The 26,700-nt window shown below is 53.4% G+C and overlaps 1 protein-coding gene across 1 annotated transcript; it reads left to right on the top strand.

Moving 5' to 3' along the window:
- Nucleotides 1-1,290: 1,290 nt before the first annotated feature.
- IGFBP2 (insulin like growth factor binding protein 2) lies at nt 1,291-26,700 on the top strand. The gene is made up of 4 exons (XM_058532964.1): nt 1,291-1,807; nt 23,319-23,554; nt 24,278-24,418; nt 26,196-26,700. The coding sequence occupies exons 1-4, from the start codon at nt 1,363-1,365 to the stop codon at nt 26,358-26,360; spliced, it is 987 nt and encodes a 328-aa protein (XP_058388947.1). The 5' UTR covers nt 1,291-1,362; the 3' UTR covers nt 26,361-26,700.

Here is a 26,700-nt window from a genome sequence, read left to right on the forward strand (position 1 = left end):
AACCAGTTATCTGTTATCTTACCAAACCCTCCCTGTAACACTGTTACTTCCCTAAGATCAGGAACATGCCTTCCCGGGGCCTCGAGCTCACCTTCAGGGCCAGGTGGCCACTTGGTAAGTAGCTGTTGAGTTGGATCCAATGGCTCTGAGCACTAAAGTTAGAAAGAGCTGCACTGGCAGGCTCTGGTGGGGGAAGGGTGGCATGGAGGTATTGAGAATTAAACCTGGGCTGGAGGCAGCTTAATGGTCCAAGAGAATCTCTGGGACAAGGGTCTTTGTTAGGGTCACAACTCAGGGAAATGGGTGATCATTAAGGCCGGGTCCAGCCTGGAACGCTGGGGCTTGGGAGCAGCTTGGACAGATGACTCAGTAAACCAAACAGGACAATGAAGGGAGGCCGTCCTTGTCCATCTGCGTTATTGGAGAGAGCTATAAATGACCTTATCCCAGGGCGCTCTCTCACACCTGGAAGGCTGATCTGACCTCTCCAAGACCCCTGAGCAGGGTGTTCTGGGATGTCTTCCGCAGCAAATGACTCTAGATCTGTGGGTGGGAGCCTAGACCGCTAAGCGATGACTTTTGCGGGGGTGGGGGTGGGGAACGGAGACAGAGTAGGCAGAGAGGAAGGGAGCGTGTTTCTCAGTGTCCAGAAATTGCGTTTCTGGTACTTACATGTTACCAGATGCTCTCAGGGTTGGGAAGCTGCAGTGGTCCCTATGAGGGGCTGTTCCGGGCTAGGCTAGAACAGAGGCTGTGAACCTCCAACGGACTCACTGGACACCAAAGTCATTGTCCCAAGCCATATGTCAGCGGTGGGGGGAAACCTGAGGATGGAGGGAGCTGGTGGGAGTGGACTGCAATCTACCTGAAGGTCAAGACGATGCGTCTGTCCTTTGCATTGTCCCAGCAGTTAGTCCGGTGCCGGCCACGTGGGAAGCGTGCAAACTAAGTCCTTCTGAATTGAACCGAAAACAGGAGACAAAAGCACCATGTCTTCTCCACTCCCGCGCCCATCCAACCCAAGCCCCCAAGTTATTCTTATTCCTGGGAGTCAGGGAGCCCGGGGTAGAAGGGTGTGGCGGGACACAAGCCACAAGGAGTAGGGGACCCACAGCGCAGCGAGCCCGGGGGGGTGGGCGAGTGGGCGCGCGCGCACGCACAGGCCCGCGCGCGGGAGTGTCGGGGGAAGGGGGTGGTCTCCAAAAGGGGGAGGGGAGAAGGCAGGGGGCGGGGAGAAGCAGGGCCCTTTAGGACCCGGCTGCGGCGGCGGGGGAGGAGAAAGAAGCGAGGAGGCGTCTCCCGCGCTCGCAGGGCCGTGCCACCTGCCCGCTCGCTCGCCGCCGTCGCGCTCACACCGCCAACATGCTGCCGAGACTGGGCGGCTCCGCGCTGCCGCTGCTCCTGCCGCCCCTGCTGCTGCTGCTGCTGCTGCTGCTGCTGGGCGCGGGCGGCGGCGGCCGCGGGGCGCGCGCCGAGGTGCTGTTCCGCTGCCCGCCCTGCACGCCCGAGCGCCTGGCCGCCTGCGGGCCCCCGCCGGCCGCGCCGCCCGCCACCGAGTCCGGGGCGGCCGGCGACTCCCGCGCGCCCTGCGCCGAGCTGGTGCGGGAGCCGGGCTGCGGCTGCTGCTCCGTGTGTGCCCGGCTGGAGGGCGAGGCGTGCGGCGTCTACACCCCGCGCTGCGCCCAGGGGCTGCGCTGCTATCCCCACCCGGGCTCCGAGCTGCCCCTGCAGGCGCTGGTCCTGGGCGAGGGCACTTGCGAAAAGCGCCGCGACGCCGACTACGGCGCCAGCCCCGAGCAGGTTGCAGGTAACGCGGGCTGGTACGGCGAATTGGGAGGAACTTGGAGGGCGGCGGGGGAGCCGGCTGGCGGCCCCAGGGAAGGGGTGTGCGGCGGGACCTCGGAGGCCGTTTGAGTGGAGGGAGAGCGGAGTCCTGGACCGGCTCTGGGGATTGTTGGGAGGGGGACCCGAAAGTCAGGCCCGGGGAGCGGAACTGGGGTTAGAGCGTGCGCAAGAGCCCTGGCTACTCATTTGGTGGGGAGAAATAGGGAGAGAAAGGCATCTCTGTTACCATAGTCTTCCCTCCTCTAGTGGAACGTACCCTGACTTCTATTTTGGAGCGGGGGATTTACTGGGGAGGAGGGTGTGGGTCAGATCTGTGGGAATAGGAGCTTGAGACTGATCTGGGGCGCAACTTGAGTCGGTGACCGCGGACCGAAGGTTCCTGGAAAGGTTCTGGTGGAGGACGCGGCCGGGGGGCAGAAGCTGGCGGTGCCGGTGACACCAGGGACGTGTAGTGAGAGGGGGGCGCCGGCACACTGAGGGACCCTTCTTCCTGGGATTGTGAGGCGGGAAGAAAGGGCTCGTTGGTGCTTTGTAGGGTGGGTTGCTTAAGGGAAAAATGAAAATGAACGCTGCTATTTTTGCATAGAGAGAAGGGTCTTGCTTCTGTGTTGGATGGAACAATGAGAGAGGGACCTTCGGGAGGCGAGGAAGAGACCTCAGCAGTTGAGACAATATAACTTAAGCCGGCTGCGGTCCCGGGGCGGGGGCAGCCACGCTGCACGGTTCAGCATCTGGGCCCCGGGGGGAGGGCAAGAGGATGTCTGGGCAGTGGACACGGCTGTCTTACCGGAGCGAGGTGTTCCCACCCCCCAGCCTAATTTGAGGGAACTCTTCCTATCCGATAGAATGGGGGCCCCGAAATTCTTTGTAAGGGGCCCTCATCCCCCCCAAAGTTTTTTGAGGTACACAAGCAGGCTATAAGGATCTCACTTTTTTTTTTTTAATTACAAAAGCCTGCTGCCCCAGTGGTCTAGAGGAGGCTGTAATTATTTTCTTTTTTCTTGGAGACAGTGGGGAAATGTGTCCACTGCCTGCCGCTGTTGTTTAAAAAGCAAGCTTCGACCGAATTTGTCAAACTTAAAAAAAAAAAGAAAAGAAAAAGTGAAAACATTCTTGCCTGCCTCTCAGCTTGTCCGATCACTGTACACCCCCCAATTCATCCCCCCCTTCCTCTAGCCTGCTGTTGTTTTTTCCCTGTTCTCCTTGAGAATGGAATTAGGGGTCAGAGTTGAAATCTTTCTTCTGTTTCTCTGGCGCGTTTTGACCTTGAGTGCGGAGCAAGTTAGGGCTTCCTCGAGCGGAACCCCTCAGTCCCTTTTTCTCCCTCCGGCTTGCTTCCCTCCCCAGCCTGTCTGGAAGTTAACCCTTTCCTCCTGCTTCTCTTAGAAAGTAATACTAGAAGGAGGAGGACTCAGCAGAGGTCCTTTCACTGCGGGGCGCCTGCCCCCAGTCCTGCCTTCCTCCCCCATCACCCCTCGCACCCTGTGGTCCAGCTGGGAGGAACTGTGGTTTCTGAGCTGATCTCTGAGAAACTAAATATCTTCCTCAGCTGGGTGAACTTTTCAAAAGGCCTCCAAGTTCAGAGGATCGTTTGGATTTTGACTGTTTTAATAAAGAGCGTGATACATGACCTTCCCAAACGTTTTAGGGTTTTTTTTCACTCTTCATTCCTCTGGCTCTCAGGCTGAAAAACTGACTCTCTTGCTTCCCAAACCCTGGAAGCCGGTCCCGGTCTTCGGAAGGGAACAGATGCGGGAGATTCTCCCCATTCATTCCTCCCTGGAGCCTGAAGGGGGGAGTTGTCAGGGGCCCCCGGGGACAATGGCGGGAGTTCATGGGAAGAACGTCACTCTGGATTTTCTGCCTGGTTATGGGACTCCTTTCGGCCAGCTAGCCCCAGCTGCCTTCCTCAGCCTTCTCCTCCCAGTGCCCAGACAGGCGCCTTCCGCATTTTTCTCTTGTGCTCCAGACTGGGAAGAGGGGACACCAAGGTGTGTGTGTGGGGGGGCTGGAAGCTGAGTGGGGGCGCCCTGGGAAGAACTGACCGAGACCACGGTGTCTGAGGCACGAGTAGGGCTGGGGGGGAGGAGGCCCTGCAGGGAGAAGCCTGGGCTTGCAGGGGTGCAGGGAAGAGAGAGGGGCAAGTTTTGAGGCGTCTGTGCAGGAGAGGGTCGTGGGTTGGGGCAGGGATGGGGTGCTGCGTGGAGAGTGCTGGGGTCTCAGTTGGGTGGGGGGTGCGGATTGAGCATGGCGGGGATGAGACCTCAGCAGGAATCCTGCTGCCTCCTACTCTCCATCTCCCGTCTCTTCTCTCCCTCTGAAGAAGGAACCTCCCCCCCCCCACCCCAGGCTGCATTTCTCTTTGAACAGGTTGCTTTTGAGAATTTTAAACATACCCTCTTATTTCGAGGCAGCAAACCCGAGCAGTTCCGGCTTTGCTCTTAGCTCTTTTGTCTTTGTTCCCGGGACTCAGGGGCTGGTTGCTGGCTTCCTGGGGATGGCTGAGATGCAGGGGGTGGGGGTGGGCACATCGGCGGGTGCTGAGCCCGCATCCCATGGGGGTGATGGGCTGGGACTTACTGGTTGGTTCCAAGAAACCCAGAAGTCAGACTGTGGGGGGTGCGGTTGGAGTGGATGAGCCTGGGAGGAAAACGGGAGGGGGACCCTGGGATCTGCGTAAAGTCTGGACCTTAAAAGTGAGTGGGTGTGTTTGCTGGTGCAGTGGCCAGAAGTGCCTAGAAATGTCGGGGAAGAAGAGGAAGCCGGTTTGGGCCAGGCCGGGCCCTTTCAGAATTCAGGGCCTGGGCCGGGCTGGACTGGCTTCCTCAGCATCTCGCCTGCCTCCTTCCACGCCGGCACAATGCCGCGGATTATGCCGAGGGGCGGAGCCGCCCAAGTGGCCGTCTGGCCCGCCGCACATATAAAGGTGCTACAGAAATGTACAGTCATTCAAAGACCGGGGCCGGCGGGCGGGCCGGGGGGCTTGGGGAGGCCCTGCATCTGCAGTTGCTGGGGGAGCAGGGAGGCGGGCAGAGGCGAGCGCTGATTTACTGTGGTTCAGTGCAGCCTCAAAAAGAGGGGAGAGAAGCAACGGGACTTCTGGCTCGGAGCGCTGCTTTGCATCTTGTTTTGCATAAATTTGCATACCGAGTTCAAAGTCCTAAAATAGACTTGGGGAATGAGTGGGACCCACTGTCACTGACTGCTAACGCCACTACCTTCCGCCCCCCTCCCCACTTCTGGACGGGACACCCAGAACCAGCGCCGCTGAGCCGCTCCGCCTGAGTCATCACCGCGGGTTGGCAGGAGGAGATGGGAGAGCTGAGGGCTGCGCTCCTGGGTCCCCTCCGGGACCAAGTAGGGTGTGACTCCGTGCCTCTGTGACTCTGGCCTGGGGGGCAGGGCTGGTCTGGAGGGTGTGGCTCGACAGGTCCCGAACCAGCGAGGCAGGCAGCGTTACCTGCATCTCCGCCCCGCCACCTTCATTTATGTCCAAAGTGTTCACCCAGATAGTTCCCTTTGTGTGGTAATAATGACCCCATCCATTCCTTTGACAAGGAAGCTTTGAGGAAAAAAAAATCCTGTATAACAATGTCAAAAGATATTACAAAAACAAAAACAGGGCTAAGGAATCTCTGAATTAGACTAGGTGGTGGAATGGGGGGGGAAGAAGAGCCCATCTGTTGTGGTCATGAGGGTCCATCTATGCGGTGGTTCTTGGCCAAATTGGACTCTTGAGTTTCCTGGCAGGCAAAGGGAAAAGGGAGTCTCAGCTGGTTCTGACTGTTAGCTTACCTTAGCATTGAGCTTTAAAATAATTTTTTCAGGCAAATCATTCCTTTGGGTTAGGGGGCTCCATGGAAATTAATCCAGTGAAAATGCCTGTGGGTTGTCTGAGAGGAGGAGCATATTCAGTCACCCATTATCAAACATTTGAGGGCTTGCTTTGAGAGAATCCCTGCTCTCTGGCCCAGTATCAGGTAGGCCTCTAGTTGGTTCTCAGATTAGCTGTTCTCTGACATAGAAAACGGGATGAAAAATTGCCACGTTTTGATATGAGGAACTTCCAAAAATTCTTGGTTCTAATGAGATTCGGAACAGGAGTACAGTACCTAGGGGTGGGTGGGGGGGGGGTTCGAGGGGCTGCTGAAGGGCATGAGGGAGGAGCAGAAGATACACAGGCCATACCCATGCTTGGTTTTGTTGTTAATTCTCCTCACAGACCACAACACTGTACCAAAACCAAAATATTATTATTTTTAAAGAGACTCCATATGCGGGGACTTGGTTTAGTTTCTCTCTCTCTCCTCTGTGTTCCCAGCTCCCTCTTTCCTCCCCTGCTTTCTCCATCCTGTCTTCTCGCTCCCGTCTAGACCGGCCTCCACTCCCATGCCTCTCGCACTATAGCCTGGTCTAGAACAACTGGCTGGACGCTAAGTCGGCAGGCAGGGCTCGAGAAAATGGCATGGAAAGTATATGGGCCCTAGCTTTCCCCAGGGATCCAATTAGAGGGAGACCACGTGAGTGACTGGGGCCTGGAATGTTTGACACAAGTCTGATTCTTCAAGGAGGAGGGTGGTTGACCGGCAGGGCAGGACCCAGGCTCTGTGGGTTGGGAAATGGCCGTATCCCCCCGAAGCGGGGTCGTGCTAGGGCTGCTTCTGCTGAAACCGAGCAGAGAAGAGTGAGGTTCTACTCTGAAGTCACCGGGGGAGCTGGTGACCTGGTTGGCAGATGTTCTTAGCCCCATGGCTTTTCCTTGGTGTCTCGGGCCAGCATATTGCTGAGGTGGCTGGCAGCTGCCAGGAGATTGGTCGTCTTGCCGTCTGTCCTCGTCCTGTTAGGAACTGGCCTCTTTGCCTGCTTTGTCTCCTCGTCGGGCAACACCCCTGCCAGGAAGGCTCTTTACCTACATTTCGCAGCTGTGGACTCTGGGGCTCAGTCAAGAGGCGCCTTAGCAGGTGAGTAATGGGATGAGAGACTCGCTGGCTGCCTTTCCTCTACATCCCTCTGCCTCCGTGGCCAAGCAAGGGGGTGGGGCTGTCAGAAAAAGCCTCTGACCCCATCCGCCAGGAAGTTGGTTCCTGGACGCCTGCCACGTGCTGGTGATGGACGGGCCACTGTTCGTTGCTGCCACGTTCTGTTCCTTGCATTACCTTGACTCCTTTGAGAGGCCCGACTCCTGGAACTTGGGGACTTCAGAAATGGAAGTGGCCATTATGCAGAGTCAGGAGAGACAAGAGGGTCCCAGGGCAGGCCTCTGGAGAGAAGAGCTGGTGGGCAGCACGTGATGCTGGAGGCAGCCTGGCCTCTGCCGTCAGATTGACGTGGATTCCAGTGCAGCCCTGTCTCTGAGAACCCCAGTGATGCTGGGGGAGGGCCTTTCTCATTGGTGAAGTGGTAAAATTCTACCTCTTCAACGGGGTGTGTGTTAGGGCGGCTGTGGAAACGGAAAGTGCTGGGAACTAGTAGGTTCTCACACATCAGCTGCCTTCATTTCCACAAGCAACGTCTCCTCTCACGCTTAGTTAGCGGCCTTTAAAAGGAAGGCCAGATGGGCGGTGTCGGGCAGGCCACTGGAATCTCTGAAGGTTGTACCACGGCCTTTAGGGGCCTCATCCTGGTGTGAAGTTGTTTCAGTTCAAAGCCCAGTTTCTTGCCACATATGGGTCACCAGAGGCAAGAGATATATTCTATAAACTTCATTGTATTTCTTTGTACATTCATCCAACATACATAATTTTGCACAGTTACACAAATGCAATTATTCACGCATGCTGCTTCTTATTTATTTATTTATTTTTGGTAAGGAAGATTGGCCCTGAGCTAACATCGGTGCCACTCTTCCTTTATTTTGTATGTGGGATGCTGCCACGGCATGGCTTGATGAGCGGTGTAGGTCCACGCCCAGGATCTGAACCTGTGAACCCCGGGCCGCCGAAGCGGAGTGTGCGAACTTAACCACTACGCCACCGGGCCGGCCCCGAGAGAGAGATATTTTCTCTGACCCTCAGCTTCCTTGTCTGTAAATCAGGGATTGATAGCACCAACCCCATGGGGTCGGACACTCGTGTGTGTGTGTGTGTGTGTGTGTGTGTGTGTGTGTGTGTGTGTGTGAAGATAGATAATCCATCTAAAGCCTAAGCACTTGGGTTTTTTGGTAATGAGTCACTTGATTCCATCTCTTCACCTATAAAATGGAAATATCCCTACCTCTGACCTCCTTTCACAGACCATGTGAAGCCCTTTGTAGAAAGGGTAGGGAAACGGTACTTTAAGTGCAGTGTAACCCCAGTTGACAATAAACCAAAGGTGTGAGGCCAGAGGGCTTGCATTTTTTTATGCATGAGACGGGCACTGCTCCTCAGCGCCGGCATCCTAATGTCTGGGACTGACCATTCTCGGTATGGGAGCTTCACTCTGTAGTGCCTAGATTGGGGCGGGGGGGGACTGTAGGGGACAGGTGGCCCCGGAGTTCAGGCATGGGGTACTTGTGCTGGCCTGGCTGCTCATGAGCAGATGACACAGGGCTGGGTCCTGCCTCCCCCTGGCCAGCCAGCCTATAGGACCCAAATCCCCGAGGCCACCTCCAGGGGTGGGAAGCTCCCTCCTCCGTGGATAGCCCTCCACAGGAAACCTGCCAGGACCCAGGCTTCAGAACAGTAGGGTCAAGTAGGAACCGAAAGGTCCTAACACACTAAGCACATATGGTGCGAGTGAGGGTGGGCGCTGGCTGGGCTGTTAAATCCAGCGAAGACCCTGTGGTGCCCGTTTCCTGCTCCTGGAAAATGGGCTTTCAGATCCCTCCTGTCTGAGCCTAGAGTGCCAGAGAGTTGAACGTGATCCTGGCAGAGAAACTGGATGTTTTATCCAAAAAGTGACGTTTCCTTGCTATGCCGTGTCCAGAGTCCACCTCGCTCCCGAGTTGGGGAGCAGCATCTCATCTCCCAGGGGCTGGGCTTCTCAGCAGGAATGCTGGGTGGGGAGTGTCTTCTGGGCGCTAAGTTCTTCCTAATGTCCGAGTCCATCTGTGGTCCGGAAGGCCCGCTGGGTGACGGCCTGTCTGGGCACAGTGACACGATGACTCTGTTCTCAGGCATCTGATGGAGGTGAGGCCCTGGGAAGGTGGCTGCTTGAGTCTTCAGGGGTCAGCATATGCTTGTGGTGACACCCAGGATGGTCGGGACAAAGCACAGCCTTGGCGCTGGGAATCTGGGGTGGCCTCCCCTTAGACTTTGGGGGCCTTCATGGTGGGGGTGGGGAGAGGAAAAGCCCACTTACAGATGGGGTAGTTGGTCCAGAGAAATCTGTGGCTTTCAGGTTCCAGAGTAACTGCCCCCACCCTCACTCCCGCAATGAGCAGAGTGCAGGGGCTATAGGAAATTTTTTTTCTACTGGAAAATGGTCCATCCTCCTATGCCCCTCCCCCAACTTGGCTCCTAACCCTCGACCCTTCCCTCCTCCTCCGTCACTCCTGTTCGTTCACAAAGCCAGGGAAGATCTGGGCTGGCCCAGCTCCTGGGTGTCCGTCAGGACGCAGAGGGAGACCTTGCTCAGAAAGCCCGTTCCCCCGGAAAGAAATACAGAGGAAAGAAATACAGAGTCGACTGTAGTCAGGAATTGTTTCCCTTCCCCCATCTTTTTTGTAGCGGGGGAGGGGGCTTTTGGCAGCCCTTGGGGCCCCTTCTGGCCGCCAGCCCCGCATCTCTTCCTGGCTGCTGGGAGGCAGGGCAGGAGTGAAGACTGGGGAGAAGGGGACAGGGCTGGCAGGCCTCCAGTGGCCGGGCTGGAGAATTGGCCCGCAGGCTCTGGTTAACTTGGCCCGAGCAGAGCCTGGGGAGGTTTCTAATTAGTGGACGGGTGTAGGTGTGTCAGCCTGTGTTCATTCAAGGAACCGAGCTCTGGGATCCAGGGAGCCGAGGACGGGAGGGGCACTGAGCCTGAGCCGGGAAGGTCTTGGGGAGTTGGGGAGGGGGCACGGGGGTGGGGAAGAGGAGGGTGCTCAGCATGTTGCATCCTGATAGAAGTTGATGAGATGGGGGCCTTCCAGCTGGAAGGATCCGAGTTAGATTGTAAAGGGTTTGTCTCAAAGAATAAATGACAAAATAATGATAATTAAAATTGCTTTTTTTCTAGGCATCGTCCACTTCTACCAAAGTGCCCGTAGGTTTTTTTTTTTTTTTTCTTTCCAGCTTTGTTTCAGCCTCAGGATTCTCCCCACCTGCCAGTGAAGAAATCGAGGCTGCATTCAGGTTCAAATGCTAAGGCAGGCAGAGACCAGAATGCACGGACCAGAATGGAGTCTGGATCTTCAGATTCTCATTCCAGGGCTCTATTCCATCCGACTCACACATGCAAAGAAGCAGTGAATTATATACTGCTGCTTGGAAAAGCTCCTTTGCCCTGGGAGGTAGTAATTAAGGCATAACTTCTCAAAAATGTTCTTTATGCAACTCCCCAGGAAGTTTCTTTTCGGTCTATTGTCTGGACTTCTGGCTGGAGGTGCCAAGTTGCCTCTGGATGGTGAACTTGCTTTCTCAAGTGCCTGAGGCCAAGATAAAATGAAAAGGGCAATTCTGCTGTGCCCTGGGCCTGCAGCTGCCTGATAACGCTGGATAGTTTCTATAGCAACAGTGGCAGGAGGTGGGTCAGGCAGGATAAAGGGGGTGAGGGTGCGATGGGTTTACTGGATCATAAAGGCTTTTGAGGGTGGGTGGGGCCAGCTGGTGTGTGACTGATGGCTTCCTTCCCTGGGAAGATGAGGGTCCTGTGGAGAGGGGGAGGGGTGAGGTGAGGGAGAACAGAAGAAATGAAGTGCTGGGGTTAAAAAGTCTCAGTTGAGAGCCTTTGCTTGAGCAATGCCCATGGCCAGATGCCATTCTAGTGGATTAAGAGCCATGAAGCAAAACAGCCTGGGTTTGGTTTTGGCTCTGCCATTGACTACGTGACTTTGTGCAGTTGGCCTCAACTCCTATGGCTTTTTTGTCAAGTGTGAGAGGGGATAAGAAATTATCAACCTCTTGTGATTGCTTGATGATAAAACGGAGTTCTGTACACAAACCACTGAGCACAGCAACTCGGTGTTAGAAACTCAGATAATCAGATGTCATCTTAGAGGTTCCGATCCCCCCTCCCTCTCCCTCTGATCTCCACACACAGAAGAAGGCAGATGCCTGTTTTTAGGTGCTTTCTGGTTGGCCAAGTTTATTACGAAGAGAGACTTAAGAATCCTGTTGGGAGGTGTGGCTTCTTCCAGGGGATGGGGCTTACCTGGACCCCTGCCCTTTGCTTTGGAAAGTCCAGAATGGAGTCAGTGGGGGAGGTTTTCCAGTGGGCACTCATGGCCTTTGGTACCATTGTCACTTATTATGGTTTGACCAATGGCTGATGGCTGACCATGGCCCATTTCTGCCCCAGAGGTGAAGATTCTCCCTTGGGGCTCTGCTGGTTGTCTCTGGTTTGGTTTGCTGTCTCTAACCCAAGAGAGCATAACCGAGGAAGACAACTGAAGGAATGCAGTGTTATATCAGGCAAAATTAGTGAACTTTTAGTTGAAGAAAAGGAAAAGCATCGTGACCTATTTAAAGACACTTATTTATATTCAGGACACTTCTTGTGCTGGTTTGGGAGTGTGGCCGGCAATCCTGGACATCTTTGCGGGTCTTTAGTTTCTTTTTGCATCCTCTGGATTCGGTTTGTCAGGCCTGGAGTGTCTGGGAGCAGTCTTGTGGGGATAGAGAAGAGGCGGGCAGAAGGGGAGGGTGGGAGAGCGGTGGGGGGACCCAGGCTTTATCACTCAGTGGGAGCTGGTCTGTGGGGTCAGAGCATCTTTGGAACAGAGTGTGGGGACAGTCATTTGAATGCGTGTCCTGGAAGAGGGATGTCACCTTCCTTTCCCATCTCATGCTTCTGTTTGCTCATTGCCTTTCTTTATTCTTACCACTCTTGATGCTAAGGGGGCTAGATGGTGAGGGAGAGGCCAGAAAAGTGAGAAAAAGAAGGAATAGAACACAATACTCTAGGCCAGAGAGTAGTGGGATGCTCTTTGGATAATCAGTTTCCCCATGCTTAAACACTAGTTGAGTACATACCGTGTGCAAGCTCTGAGGCTAACTATATAAAAATGCCATGGGGGCGGGCCTGGTGGCATAGTGGTTAAATTCGCACGCTCTGCTTTGGTGGCCCAGAGTTTGTAGGTTCCGATCCCGGGCGCGGACCTATGCCCCGCTCATCAAGCCATGCTGTGGCAGCGTCCCACATACAAAATAGAGGAAGACGGGCCTCTTCACGTCTTCCGTAAGTATAGAATCAAATTTGACGGGTAGCTGCTGCTTCAGTCTCAGAAGAAGAAAGCACAGTCTCTTCTCCCAAAAAAGTAAGTCGAGCACACAAAATGTCTCCCCTCCTGTCCTCATTTCGTGATGTCTTCTTTTTTTTCAAGTTCTGTGGAAGCTAAGTCCAAGTTTGTGTGTTCAAGGAGCTTTCATCCTTTGGAGGAGGAACGAAAAGCCTGGACCCATCCATGGCTTGTTGCCAATGTACTCAGGCTAGAGAGCTGTGAAGGAAGTTGAGTCAAATTACAAGAGTGCTTTGCCCAGCCATGCCCTTCATCAACTCAATCAAGTGGGCTTTGGATATGTGGAGGCCATATTGTCCATCCTCCTCAAAGGGTTCCTCCGCAACTATGCAGAGGACATCTGTGCAGTGTTTTCCCATCTGTAGTTTGCCACTTGTTTTAGTTCTTCCCGTGAAACTGTGGGGTGGCTTCTAACCTCTCTGGTCCTCAAGGAGCCGGGACAGGTGTCTCCCTTCCATCGAGCACGACTGGCCGTTGGGCACTTCCACCACTCTGCACCTTTGGGCACCCCCAGAGCCCTTTGGGCTGCACCAGGATGAGCTCGTCCCTCGGCTTCCCATCGTCAGGTCTGAGCCATTTTGATTTCTTCATCTTCCCGTCCTTGACCCTATGTCTCTCTTTCACTCTTCGGGTCTTTCCTCTGATTGTTTCCTGGTTCTTCATGCCACAGAGACCTGGCCAGGAGCCTGTAGTCGGTCCCTGACTGGTGACACTACACTGGCCTCAGAGTGGTGGTGAAGTTGGCCATGTCACTATCGTTTGATCCTCTGCCAGCCAGTGGGGTTTTAGAGGCACCCCAAGTTGACTGATCGCCAAGCTTGATAAGGAGGTTGAAGAGTGGATGGAGTGAGAGAGGTGGCTTTTTTAAAAGAAAATGTAAAAAATGCAGACAAGTAAAAAGAATAATTTAATAACACCAATCTACCACCTAGAACTGGGAGTGGTTGATTTTTTGTCATATTAGCTTCAAGTCTTTTTTTTAAACTTTCCCCGACGGGGCTCCCCACCAGCCTCCAGTTCCCTGTCCCTCTTCCCCAGAGGCAACCACCAGCATGCATTATTTAGTGTTTCTCTTTCTTAGCTGAACAGATTTGCTAATGGATGACCAACATCTAGAGTTGTCCTCTGAAAATAAATTGAAAATGTACATAAAAGGTTTCGTTCAGCAACTTTTTTCCCCATCAACATGATGATTTTGAGATCTACTCACGTTGAGTAGATCACAGGTCAGAGCTATTCTTTTTAACTGCGGTATATTATTCTATTGTGTTACTTTACCGATGTCATTACTGCACAAAGAGGGAGTTTTATTCCCGATGTGCATAAAAAAAACAATTATTATGGCATTAGCTTTTGAGAAAAGAAAAAGCTTTATTTGGAGGTCAACCAGCAAGGAGACAGGAGGCAACGCTCAAATCGGTCTCTCCGATCCAGGGCTTGGGGCACAATTTATGGGATGAAGGGCGGGGCAGTTGGAAGCGTGGCGATAGATGATTGGAGATAAGGAGAAGTGAGGTAATTGATGATCTGCCCAAGCGTTGTCAAGCTTCGTGGCTCTTCATGTTCACAAAATGCTGGTGTTAGCATGATTCGAGGGTGGAGTTTTCGGCCCCCTGTCTTCAAAAGGGTCACTTATCAGGCATTTGTGCAGGCCCAGTTGGTGGGTTGGTGGTCTCAACTGGCCTGACCTGGGCAAAGGGTCTCAGTTCCTGGAAAACAAGTCTTACTCTGTTGATAAGGTGGGATCAGTTTGAATTGGTCCTGGTGGGCCTGTGGTCACAATTTTATTTATCCATTCACCTATTGAAAGTCTTTTGGATCAGGTTGCTAATTTTTTTTTGCAACTACAGATAATGCTGTAGTGAACATATTTGTACATGAGCCCTTGTGCACATGTCTGAGAGAAGTAGAATTGCTGGGCCAGGCATATTCTTCCTGTTCCCATGGCCCATGGTCCAAGTTTGCACCAGAGCACACTCTCTACTCACTTGAGTCTTCCGCAGGTAGGTCACCTTGCCAGGTTCTCGGGTGGCTTTTGTTGAACCACAGGAGAAATATTTGGGTCCTGTGGAAAGGAGTGAAAGTTGATAGTGCTGTTTGCCATCTTGATATCAATTTCTCTGGCTCTTCAAGGACAGCCTGGCTTGCAGAGTCCCAGAGGACCTTGGCTGAATTTGAGCGTGTTTTGTTTTCTCAAACTGTCTGTCTCAGCCCTGACCCTCCCCAGGTCTTTGCGATTTGAAGAATGACCCTAGTGTTTATAAAGCAGCCCTTTAGCGAGTGCATAGGCAGGAGGCTCTGCAGAGGCTGTGCTGTTTCTGCTCACTCAGGGAGCCCGAGAGGAGACAGCGACATGAGGGCATGCTCTAGAAATCTCCATGATGCCTGGTCAAGGAGCGCCCTTCTGTGTGCATCCAAGCATACATGTGTGTCTGTTTATGAACTCTTGAGTCAATGGATGGAAAGAGCTTAACGAGGCTGTGTCTTTGCAAAGCGTTTATGTGGAGCCCTATCTCTTGAAAAGAAGGGTAATCTCTCATCACCAAGAAGTTCTTCAGGAAACTGAGGCGGGAGAGAGAGAATTACAAAGGAATGGGGCCCTGGAGATGCCAGAGCTTGAAGGGGGTTGTTAGAAATATAGACTCGTTGACCCTTGTCCAGGCTTACTATCTTTGAACCTCTGGGGCTGGAGTCCAGGTCTCTGTTTTTAGTAAGCTCTTCAGATGATCGCTGATGAAGAGCCACAGTTGGGAACCGTTTGCCTAGTCTAACTCCCTGGATTTACAGATGAGCACACTGAAGCCTACACGTCTTAAACATCCTGCCTGGCATCACGTAGAATCCCAGGCATGGTGGTAATGTTAGGATCAGAATCTTGGACCTCTGGCTTTTGGGCCAGCTCTTCTCTTAGCATGCTAGAACTGGTTGGCCAAGGCTTTGAACCTAAGAGCTGGTGTTCCAGAGGAAGTCCAGAAGTGGTTTAGGGGGCTTGGCAGGTAGGTGGCTCTCTGCCCTCCTTTGGAACACCATCATCTCCAGTAGCAGTTCCTTCTCTGTCTGAGGGCAGGGACAGGTGTCTACTGGCCATTCCACTCCACGGAGTTTACCGAGCTCTTGGACACTGAGCTGGATGATAGACTTGTGGTAGCTGCGGGTGCAGGGAGATGATCCCCAGATGAGAACGGCGAGTTCTGCCCTTGTGTGATAGAACCTAGATGACTTGTGGATCTAGAACGTCTGCGGAGGCTGCTTGTAACCGTTTCCTACTACAAGGGGAATTCGGAGAGGAGGAACCACCTCCTATGGTTGAAAACCATGCTGGGGAGCTACTCATCTGTTGCCAAAGGGATTTCTCCCAGAACATCGTGGCATCTGAGAGACATCAGGTTTGCTTTAGCTCCTTTGCAAGGAGCGGGGGCTCGGAGGTGGGAAAGAATGGGGAGGGAGTCTGGAATGAAGCTGAGTGTCAGCAGGGGGTAGATGGACCAACCAGGAGGACGTCATTAACTAAGCTGGAATGTGTCCTGGGTGCCAGCCTACACCACAGCAGACATCGGTGGACGCACTATTCAGAATTCCAGCGTGAGAGGCCACTGCTGCCTGTTGCCTCTGACCTTTTGAAAAAAAACGTGGAGGAAGACACATAAACAGTGTCACTCCCCAGAGAGACTAAGGACCTCTAGTTAAACATTAACTGAAAAATAGCAAATGGGTTCCGCTTTCTACCCCACCCCACTTCTAACTTTTGCCTCCCCAGCCACCTCGCAGCATGGCCTGAATGATCCACCCCAGCCTCTTGGTGGGCTGTGTTAGTAACGTGGTGGCCACATGCTAGATGGAAGTAGCAGCCTTCACTTGAGTAGAATTATTATTCCCACTTTCCAGACTTGAGAAATTAGAGCTCAGAAAGGTTAAATGATTTGGCCAAACCAATGGGTGAATCATAAGTGGCAAACCCAGGACTGGAATTTAGGGCTCTTGACTCCTGGAGTTCTTTGCTCATTCAAATTTGTTAATGAATTATCCACGGCCATGGGTATTAGTGGAGAAGTTGTCTAGGAGGGAGGAGGAGGAAGATGGTAGTTAGAATTCTTTTGCCCAACATATGTCAAGGTTAAGTGCATTTTGGGAGAAATCAACAAAGAAGGATCCATGTGAGTTCTGTGCCTAGCAGGGGGAACCAGGAAAGCAGCCAGCATCCTCCTGGCGTGTTCCTTGGAATCCATTCTTGAAGGGCCTAGAATGCCGTTACCTGTTGAAGGAGGTGAATCCACTGGAGGTAATGATAGATTCAGGGTTGGGTTCGTTCATCTCTCTGGTGGCCCCAGCTCTTAGATTTCCAAACAGTCATGAGATAGACTAAGGAGAAGTTTGGAAAATGGCCCGTGTTTCTTCAGAATAAAGACAAGAAGAAAGAAAGGAGACGTATTCACCTGTTATGAGGATGAGGAGACCTTTTCTCCCCAGGCCTGCATAAGGACTGATGCCTCACTCTCTAAGCAAGAAGGAATAGGGGGCGGTTTTAGATTCTTGGGGCACATTTTCCTAAGAGTGCTTTAAGGTCTCCCATAGATAGGAATCGCCAACTGTCAGATGGAGGGTTGGGGTCAGAGCATCACACGAGGAGAAGATGAGGTTTCTTGCAGGTTAGAATCTATCAGACATGAGGGTTTTCATTCATTGAGTAAGGGCGTCAGTGCTACGACTGAACAGATTATTTTGGGGAAGAAAGGGCTTTGCCAAAATTCAGTTTTAAGACCAGGGTATTGAGCCAGTCCTAGTGGTTAAAGTTCAGCGCTCACCGCTTTGGCAGCCTGGGTTCGTTTCCTGGTCGTGGAACCACACCACCCATCTGTCAGTAGCCATGTTGTGGCGGTGGCTCACACAGAAGAACCAGAAGGACTTACAACTAGGGTATACAACCATGTACTGGGGCTTTGAGGAGGAAACAAAAAAAGAGGAAGATTTGCAACAGATGTTAGCTCAGCGCGAATCTTTCCCTGAAAACAAAACAAAACAAAATCAGGGTATTAATGCATAGAAGTAGACATAAAGTTCTTTCTCCCAGAGTGTCAGTGTCCAGCTGCCCTCCTTGGCTGGATTAGTAAGGCTGGGTCAAAGGACAATGCGGGGAACCCATGCCAATTGTGAAGCACCTCCGATGATGGTAGAGAGGTGGTTGTGTACTCCTATAGATCCAGATAGTGGTCCCGCTGGGCCTTGAGTTTGCTGTCTGTAAAATGGGACAACTGTCCATTTCCTATCATTCCATCAGCCTGTCTCATCTCCAGCTCTCCTCCAGGTGCATAAGGTGGAAAGGTGTGGCCATACACCTACAGCAGGACAGGACTCTTCAAGCCCTCCACAAATGAGTCTGGGGCTGTCCTCTGTCCCTCTGTTGTCTTCCCCACTTCTCTTTGGAAAAGCTTTACCTTCTGTATATAATCGGGAAACCCTGTGTTGACCCATTTCCCCGTTCATTCAAATTTGTTAATGAATTGTTTCTATGTAGAGGAGAGCAGCTAATGCTTACTCGTCCTCAGGGGAAAAGCTCTTCAGGGGCCTTGTGGGTCCCGATCGGTCATCTCTAAGCCACAAGCCTTTTCCAGTTACGTGATTGAGTTGCTAAGAACTGTTTCTTAGAGCGACCTTTGCACTGCAGCCCACAGAGCTGCATACATGAGCGGTTGCTTAATAAATATTATTCTGAACCGAACTCTCTTAGGCAGAAGAAAAATGCAACTTGGTATTTTTGTTCTGAGGGCAAATTCCATCTCTAGCTGGAGTTCTCCGTCTGGAATGTTTTCCTGTGGGCTGCTCCTGTCACCTGTAAGAGAAGGTATGGGAAAAACTTGGTAACGTGGGATAAGGCCCTTGTCCGACACAGTATGGGGGTGCCGTGGGGGTACTTCCCTGGGGGGTAGAAATGGAAGCAGCTAAGAGCTAGCCCCCTGTGCTCCCGCCATGTGTCAGCACTGTCTATGCATGCGGCATCTCTCAGAATCCTCTCCGCCGCCCGTTGGAGGTGGGTGCTGTTTGCATTTTATGGATGAGCAATGGAGGCACAGAGAGCTTAAGTAACTTGTCTAGGGCTGCACAGCTAAGTGGTCAAGTTGGGATTCAGTCAGGCAGTTAGACTTCGGAGCCTGAATTCTTGAGCCTCTTTGGCTGGGAACAGTAGCAGTCAAGGAATCAGCGCATTTCCCAGCCTACAATCCTTTCTGATCTCCACGCCATCAACTCTTTCATTTCCCTTCCCTGGGCTTCTGTTCGAGATGCGGAGCGCCAGCCTGTGCGGCAGCAGACCCGGCCCAGGGGTTTCCTCCTCTTATTGGCATGGTCGTTGGCAGTGATGAGATCAATAAAGAAAGAGGACGAAACACACCCTTGAATCCAGGTGGCCTCCGTGAGGGTGGACAAACGGACCTTCACATGGTGGGGACATCTTAGGACAGGAGCCAGCTCTATCCCCCTGGGAGAAGACTGCCTGGTTGACCCCCATCTTCTGGGACCTGGAGCAGGGCTGCATTGTCTTTTGTGGGCTCTGGACACTTGCCTTTGGGGGCCCCTTCCTTAAAAAATATTCTAAAATCATGTTTTACAACTGCGAATATGTCAGTATTGCATGTTAAGACGTTTTCTTTGACCAAAAAGTTTATTTTTCCTTCTGATTCTAAAAGAAATGAAAACATTCTCTAGGTCCCTGGGCACCGTGCCTGCTGTGCCTAATGAACGAGCTGGCCCCTCCTGGAGCCTGCAGGCTGAACGCGTATCTATCTGTGTGTATCCCTCTCTTTCGTCAGACATGTCTCCAGAGCTGGGGAGGCCCTTGTTCGGAGTTTTAAGTGTGGGCTCAGCCAAGGGATGCTGCCTGGCCTCTGTCAGTGTGGTGAGTGCCAGGAGAGCTTGGGGAAGAGGGAGAGCAGCCTGCGAGTCCTCGGGCTGCCCAGGGAAGACCTCAATCCCTCCAAGAAGGTGGACTAAAGGGCCAGAAGTGTGCCTGCGGATGGCATGGTGATTGAGGGTCTTAGCCAAGGGAGGGGAAGATAGAGCTCAGATCTTCTTTATGTGGGCCTGGGGTCTTCAGTGCTGGGCTGGGGAACTTCCTGGCCTCTAGATAAAGCCTAACTCATGAACAGTGGTTTTCAACTGGGGGTGAGTTCACCTCTCAGGGGCATTTGGCAATGTACCTAGCTAGACATTTTTGCTTGTCTTAATTTGAGAAGGGTGCTACTGGCATCTAGTGGGTAGAGGCCCGGGACGCTGCTCTGCATCCTGCAGTGCACAGGACAGCCCCCCTCCCATTGAAGAATCACCTGGTCCCAGTGTCAGTGGTGCTGAGCTTGGGAGACCCTGGTCCAGAGGATGTTCCAGGCATTGGGTTGCGGTGAGTGGAGCCTCCCCAGAAGCTCCCGGATAGGACTAAACAGGGGCTGCTGTTCCCTTCTATAACCAGAGAATGTGTAATTACAGCCACAGTGGAGACCGCTGTCTGAACCTAAGCCTCGGGCAGGCAGTCAGGAGGCCTCCTCCCAAAAGAGAGGAGCCAGGTGAGCTCCTCAGAGTCACAGGCCTCATGACGGCAGAGCAGATGGCTCCAGGAATGGTGGCAGTGTGCTGCGCCAGCAGATTCCCAGAGCCCTGGGCTTGTCTAATTACCATGTGAGTAGAACACCAGGTCTCGAGCTCTGGCAGTGGTGTGGAGGCCTCTAGAAATTCTCTCCGCCACTGGCGGTGGGAATCCAGCTGGGCAGGGTGCAGCGAGGGTTTGCAACCCGGAGGTTCCCATTTCATCTTTCTTATCTGATCCGGGTGGTGCCCAAGGCAGCGGGGGACAAAGGACTTCCCTAGGTGCCTTACCCTCCTCCTCCTGTGTTCCCTGGGCTGGTGCCTGCAGGGATGGGGACAGAGCCTGAGATTGTCCCACCAGGTCTGGGTGCAGAGAAGCCTGTAGAGATGGAAATGGCAGGAGAACTCAGATGGAGAATGGAGTGAGTCCCTCTCTACTTGTGCCAACACCTGCCTTATGCTTCAAAGGTTAATGTTAAGGAGATGGAGGGTTATCTGAATCAGATCATCCTATTTGTTTTCCAGGTTTATCTCAGACCCTCCCAAGCCTCTGTCCTCCAGCCTCCTGCCCTCCACCTCTGGGTTATGGGGAGGGAAGTGGGGATCTTCATCGTTGGCCCCAGCTGCCTGACCAGTCCCAGAGGGCAACCCTATACAGCCCTCGTGGGACAGAGGAAATCTGTGCAGCCAGGCGGGGCTACTTCCTGCCCCCATTCTGGGGAACCAGGCAGCAGCTGAGCCGGGGAACTGGGAATACTTCTCCTGGGGCCTCTAGATTTCTACTGTTTCAGCCTCAAGGAGCAGAAAGGGGAGGGCAGTGCTGGTGAGGAAGCTTTGGGGTGGGTAGATGGGTCTGATCGAACGTGGTGTAACAGGACTCCCAGCCCGCTTGGTGGCGAAAGCTTCAAGTCAGCCCTCCCCTGCAGGTGGTGTTGGGGCTTCTGGAACAGGATTTAATCTGCGCTTGGTTTACTTATGGTAAAACCCAGGCTACGCAGAGCCCCTGGGGAGATAGCCATTCTAGAGAGAAGAATTTTCCAGGATTCAGAATTCAGAAGAATTTTTAGGGCTTGCTCATTTACATATTTCAATTTTTATTTTTCTAAAGTTTAACAATTTTGGATAGATAGCTTTTTTTTTTTTTTTTTTACTTGACGTTATTAACTTCCTCCTCTCTTTGGACACCCAAGGTTTGTCATCACGATCAACACAACTCCCGTTTTGGGCTACCCAATGTGGAAGTGCTCAGGGGTCATCGGTGGGTGTGGAGTTGTTTGCTGGGCACCAAATGTCCCCGAGTTCTTCTGTTTGGTTTTTTAGTGTCCTCTTTCCTCCCTGCCATTTGATACTTCTTGTCCACATGCCTTCCTCCTTCTTTTAATTTTGTTGACTTTATTCCGTGGTGGCTGGAAACCAGACATCCAGAAGCCAGGCTCGCGGGAGCGATGCCACTGTGAACCGTCAGGGTTCTTCACGTGCTCCCTCTCCCGTGTCTTGGGAGGAGAGCACCAAAACTTGACAGGGCACAGACGTGGTGGCAGCCGTTCTGATGCTCAGAGGCTTGTCTTCTTCTGCTTCCTGGTTCTTGGTTGGGTTCCACATTGCCGAGGTAGCAGATAACTGAGGCCATCATCATCTTCATCATCATCAAAGTAATAACCACCCCCAACACGACATAGTGTTTCTGTGTTCCAGGCCCCATCTTAACTGCTCTACCTATAACGTCCTCTCAACAGTTCTGGGAAGTAGGAACTATTATTATCCAACAATTGACAGTTGAGAAAACGGAGGCACAGAGAGGTTATATGTGCAGGAGAAATACAGCTCGTATAAAAAGCAGTGGAGCTGGGATTTAACTGGAGTATGTCCTCTTAACCAGTGCTCGCTAGTCTGGAGATAATGTGCCAGTTCTAAGGGACGCTGCTGTAGCCCATGAGAACTGCCCAGGCATCAGGCCCAGCGGGAAGGGAAGGGGTGGGAGCAAACTTCTATTGAATGCCTCCGTTGGCCAGGACCGCGCTGGTTCCTGGTCACCTGGAGTTTGCTGGAGCGTGTTCTGTGAAGGCAGGTGCCAGCTCCCCATGGCACCGAAGAGTGCCCATCCCTTAGCTGGTGGGTGAACGCCACGGTCACAACCCAGAGGAGGTATCATGGCCTGCGTTTTAGAGTTAACGGCTCTTTCCACCATGCAACCGTGCCCAGGACAGCGACCCTCTGAGGCTACCATGCTGTGCCTGAATTCTAAAAGGACCACCCAGTACTAGCAGTCTTGCCTGAAACTCTTGTGTAGAAAGAGCCATTCAGTTATGTTATTGGGGCTGTAAGTTTTTGAAAGCGCATGAAAGTGAAAGAGAAACTGTGCAAGGTTTGTGTAGAAATACCCGCTCTGTGCCCCCAGCTCTTGTTGGGACCCGCAGGGGAGCCGCTCCGGGTGGCGTGGTCAGAGGCCCTGTTTGCTCTGCTGTGTCTACTGGGGACTGTGTGAATCTCGGCTCTCCTGGAGCCCACGGGGACTTGTCTCCCTGGTAACGACTCTTCCCTTCCATTCTGTTCTCTGGCCCGTCCCTGACTGGACATGCTTAAGCCACTGTAAGCCCATGCTAGCTGGGGGCTCACAGACTCCCTCCACCTGAGCTGTGCACACAGTAGAAGCCTCTCCCTGTTGCTGACTGGTGGTTTAGGACAGTCGAAAGAGACTCAATGGATGCTCCTTGGATGAACATCTGGATGAGGCTACACACCATGCGATAAGATGAAACTACAAAGTTGAGGAGGTCATAGCTCCTGCTCTTGGGGCTCTCGGTGTCGTGGGGGATGGTGGTGGCACACGGCATAGACAGACATGGAGGCAAATCAGGGTCTGTGGGACAGTGCTGTAGCAGCTGTAGGACTGAAGTGTTAGGGGAACATGAGGAGACGGGCCAGTGAAGAGTGACAGCAGGGATGCTGGAAATGGTAGCTTCTGGTGGCGACGTGGCTGTCCACCTTCTTACCCCCTCGCCCAGTGACCTCTGCACATGAGTTTTAAAAACTCACCCAATCCATGCCCTTCCAACTAGAAATGATGAAGACTTTAAATCAGGGGTTAGTGGCGGGTAAGTCTGGGAGGTCTTTCTGGGGAAGTGTGATGGACCCCAGGAAGGACTTCATCCCATCCCACGGCGGGGGCCTTGCAGACACGTTCATCCTTCCTTGCTCCTCTGCTTCGCCCCAGCTGCCTAGGATGGGAGCAGAACAGAGTAGGTGTCCCAGGCATTTTTCTGGAGTCAGACAGCCTGTGTCCAGATCTGGATTTGTGATCTTGGTCAGGTAATTGACTTCCGTGGGCCTCAGCTTCTCTACCTGGAAAGGCTAGGGGAGGGCACTAAGGTGCCCACCCAGGAGTCGATGTGAAACTGAAATGGGTGATCCGTGTCAGTCTCTTGGCACAATTGCTTCTGTGTCAGTCACCTCCATCTTTTTCATTACCGGGGGTCCAGACAGTCCCTGGAGGCCCGTCTCTCTGGAAACTGGACCTGGAGCTCTTCTTCCCTTCCTCTCTCTGCAGACAATGGCGATGATCACTCCGAGGGAGGCCTGGTTGAGAACCACGTGGACGGGACCGCAAACACGTTGGGAGGTGGAGCTGGCCGGAAGCCCCTCAAGTCGGGCATGAAGGAGCTGGCTGTGTACCGGGAGAAGGTCTCCGGGCAGCACCGGCAGATGGGCAGAGGCGGCAGAGGTGGCAAACACCCCCACGTCGTCCTGGAGGAACCCAAGAAGCTACGGCCACCACACACCAGGGTCAGAGGGCAAAGGATGTGCAAGGGGGTCTTAGAGCTGGGGAGGGCACCCCGTAAGATCCACAGGCAAAGCACTTCCCTTTCCGGTTCTGCCCCTGATGTACTCAGTGACCTTCAGGCCAATCAGTATCTCTTTTGGGGGCCTCAGTATCCCTGGCTGTGAAATGGGCTGGGCATAGGGTTTCTTGAAATCCCTTCCTTCTAAAACCTCCACATTTCTGCTTGGCTTTGGGGCATAGGCAATGCAAATGGGTGCTGGAAATGAAGATGGAGCCTCCTGAACTTGGCTCACTCTTGCGATGTGCTGCCCTTGCTCAGCCACCCGTTTCCTCTTGCTGGCTCATCTCCGCTGTGGGGGGTCTTGGCCCTGGCTGGGTTGATGGAAAGGGATGGAGCGTGGACCACTAGGTTGGGGTAGGGATACCCTGGAGACACCACTTGAATCCAATATTTGCAAGTAGACCCCATTTTGCCCTCTGAAAGCCATCAACACAGATCAAGGAGTGAAAACTCACATCCATGCCACTTCGTTTAGGGGGTGGGTAGGGGCACAACGACATGGTCGTGAGATCATGGGGCCGGGAGTTGGAAGTCCCTGGTTCCACCAGCTAGCCGTGTGGCCTTGGGAAAGTCCCTTCCTTGTGCATGAGCTTCCTCCTGAGGCTGCACGCAGGCCAGTGTTTCGTGAGCTCATTCCCACTCTGAGCATCATCTGTGCCCACAGACCCCCTGCCAGCAGGAATTGGACCAGGTCCTGGAGCGGATCTCCACCATGCGCCTTCCAGATGAGCGGGGCCCGCTGGAGCATCTCTACTCCTTGCACATTCCCAACTGTGACAAGCATGGCCTGTACAACCTCAAACAGGTGAGAGAGGACCTCCTCTGCCCTGGTCCCAGGGTGTGCCTTGTTCCTGCCCCAGCCACCTGTAATCCGATGAGGTCTGAGAGCTGAGCCGGAGACCTAGACTTCTGTGATGGGGTGGCGGGATGGGGATGCCAGCTGCCAGGGCAGGGGAGTAGGGGTGGGGGTGAGGCTTCCCTCCCTGGCCTCAGGTCTGTCAGAGGCTGACTCCACTCACCCAGCTAGCTACCAGCCATCAGCTTTTGGCATCTGTTTGGGAGGGAGCTTCTTGGAGAAGAGAAGTAGGCTTACACTAATCAATGCTCCTCAACGTCTATTGAGTGTTAGAATCACCTGGAGATGATTCCCGGCCTCACCCCAGAGACTGCCATTCAGGAGGTCAGGTGGGACCAAGAGTTTCCATTTCTAACAGGCTCCCAGGGGATGCTGATGGTCCAGGGACCACACTTCCAGAATCATTGATTTAAACCATTGACCAAGTAACCTCTCTGGTTTTCAAGTATCTCAGGGAATGCAAATCAGGGCTGGAGAAAGGCCACTTAAAATATTTCCAGAAACCATCATTGTTGTAGTGATGGTGGCTATTGAACACTGATTGGTTGCCCTTTTACCTAGCGCACCCCTCCCTTCCTCCAACCCCTCCCTTGTGAGGGAGAAAAAGCATGTGTGCATTTCCCTTAAGGCAGAGAGGGACTGAGAGGGAGAAAGGGGGTCAGTAGTGGGTCCCACCACCATTCTGTCTTCAAGCGGAAGTTCTGAGCCCTGGCTGCACACTGGGATCTTCAAAAAATACGGATGCCGGGGCCCCACCCCCAGAGATTCGGGTTTTGTGAGTCTGGGGTCTTTCTGGGCAACAGGATTTTCAGAAGCTCCTCTGGTGACCCCAGCAGGAAGTCAGCATTGACTTCAAGGGCGGATGTGCAGAGCCAGGGGATGGGGTCCGGGGGTCTGCCGATCCCTCGGGGGTCTCATTCACAGCGCAGGTGACTTGCCCTCTAAACGTCAGTCTAGCGTTAAAAGCTATTTGTGCACGTGCCCTCTAAACGTAAGCCAGATACTTCATCTGGAGCTCGAAAGAAGAAATAGTGATCTGTCCTAATGAGAAACAGGCAGTGTGCCGTACCTCACGGGTGATGGAAGGGATTTACGAGGGGAATTAGGTTACGGGTAAGAGCAGGGACGAGAATAGCTGGGTTTGCATCTCAGCTATGCCTCTTATTAGCTGGGTGACGTCGGGCAAGTTACTTCACTCATCTGGGCTTCTGCCTCGTCATCCTTGAAGCGGTGAAATACGGTACCTAATTCACCAGGCGCTTGTGAGGATAAATGAATGTGTATGTTACACGTAAGCTGTAAACGAGCAGCGTTTAGATGGCTTACACAGCGCCTGGCACACAGGAGGACCTGTGCCAGCGCTGACTTTCACCGTCACATGGGTTTGTCCCCTCACACTATCGCTGGACTCCAGTATACTGGATCCCCCGCTGGGTGGGCCTCCCTGGCGTGGGGCTGAGTCTTTTCATCTTTGGGCATCCCCAGCAGGCTTGCTAGCCAGAGCGTGGTCCCTGGGCCAGCAGCACCAGCATCACCTCGGAGCTTGTTATCCCTGCTGAATTTCAGGACCCCCCCAGACCTCCTGAAAGGGAATCTGCATTTTAGCGAGATCCCCGGGCGGATGGTCTAGGTCAGGGAGCGCCATCCCCCAGCGCTGGCTCAGCGCACACACGGCAGCTGCTCGGTGGCTGCAGGGGTGTCCTCACATCCTCTTCTCTCCCCCCAGTGCAAGATGTCTCTGAATGGGCAGCGCGGGGAGTGTTGGTGTGTGAACCCCAACACCGGGAAGCTGATTGTGGGGGCCCCCACCATCCGGGGGGACCCCGAGTGTCATCTCTTCTACAATGAGCAGCAGGAGGCTCGCGGGGTACACACCCAGCGGATGCAGTAAACCATGGCCAGCCGGTGCCTGGCACCCCCGCCCCACCCCCTCTCCAGACACCTGCAGAGAGAGGAGAGTGTGGGCGTGGTGGGCGGGGGAGGGTTTTCCAGGAGTTCGACATGTGTATTTATATTTGGAAAGAGACCAGCACCGAGCTCGGCATACCCCCTAGCCTCCCCCTCCCCCGCGGGAGATGCCTGCGCCCTCCCTTCTCGGTTCTGCTGGGGAGGAAGGGGGCGGTTGCAGTGGGGAGCTGGGGTAAAGGTTTGGGAGGGGGGAAAAGAAATTTTTATTTTTGAACCCCTGTGTCTCTTTTGCTTAAGATTAAAGGAAGGAAAAATAAAGCGTG

Source organism: Diceros bicornis, chromosome 37 (assembly GCF_020826845.1).
Source record: "Diceros bicornis minor isolate mBicDic1 chromosome 37, mDicBic1.mat.cur, whole genome shotgun sequence".
In the NCBI taxonomy this organism is placed as follows: Eukaryota; Metazoa; Chordata; class Mammalia; order Perissodactyla; family Rhinocerotidae; genus Diceros; species Diceros bicornis.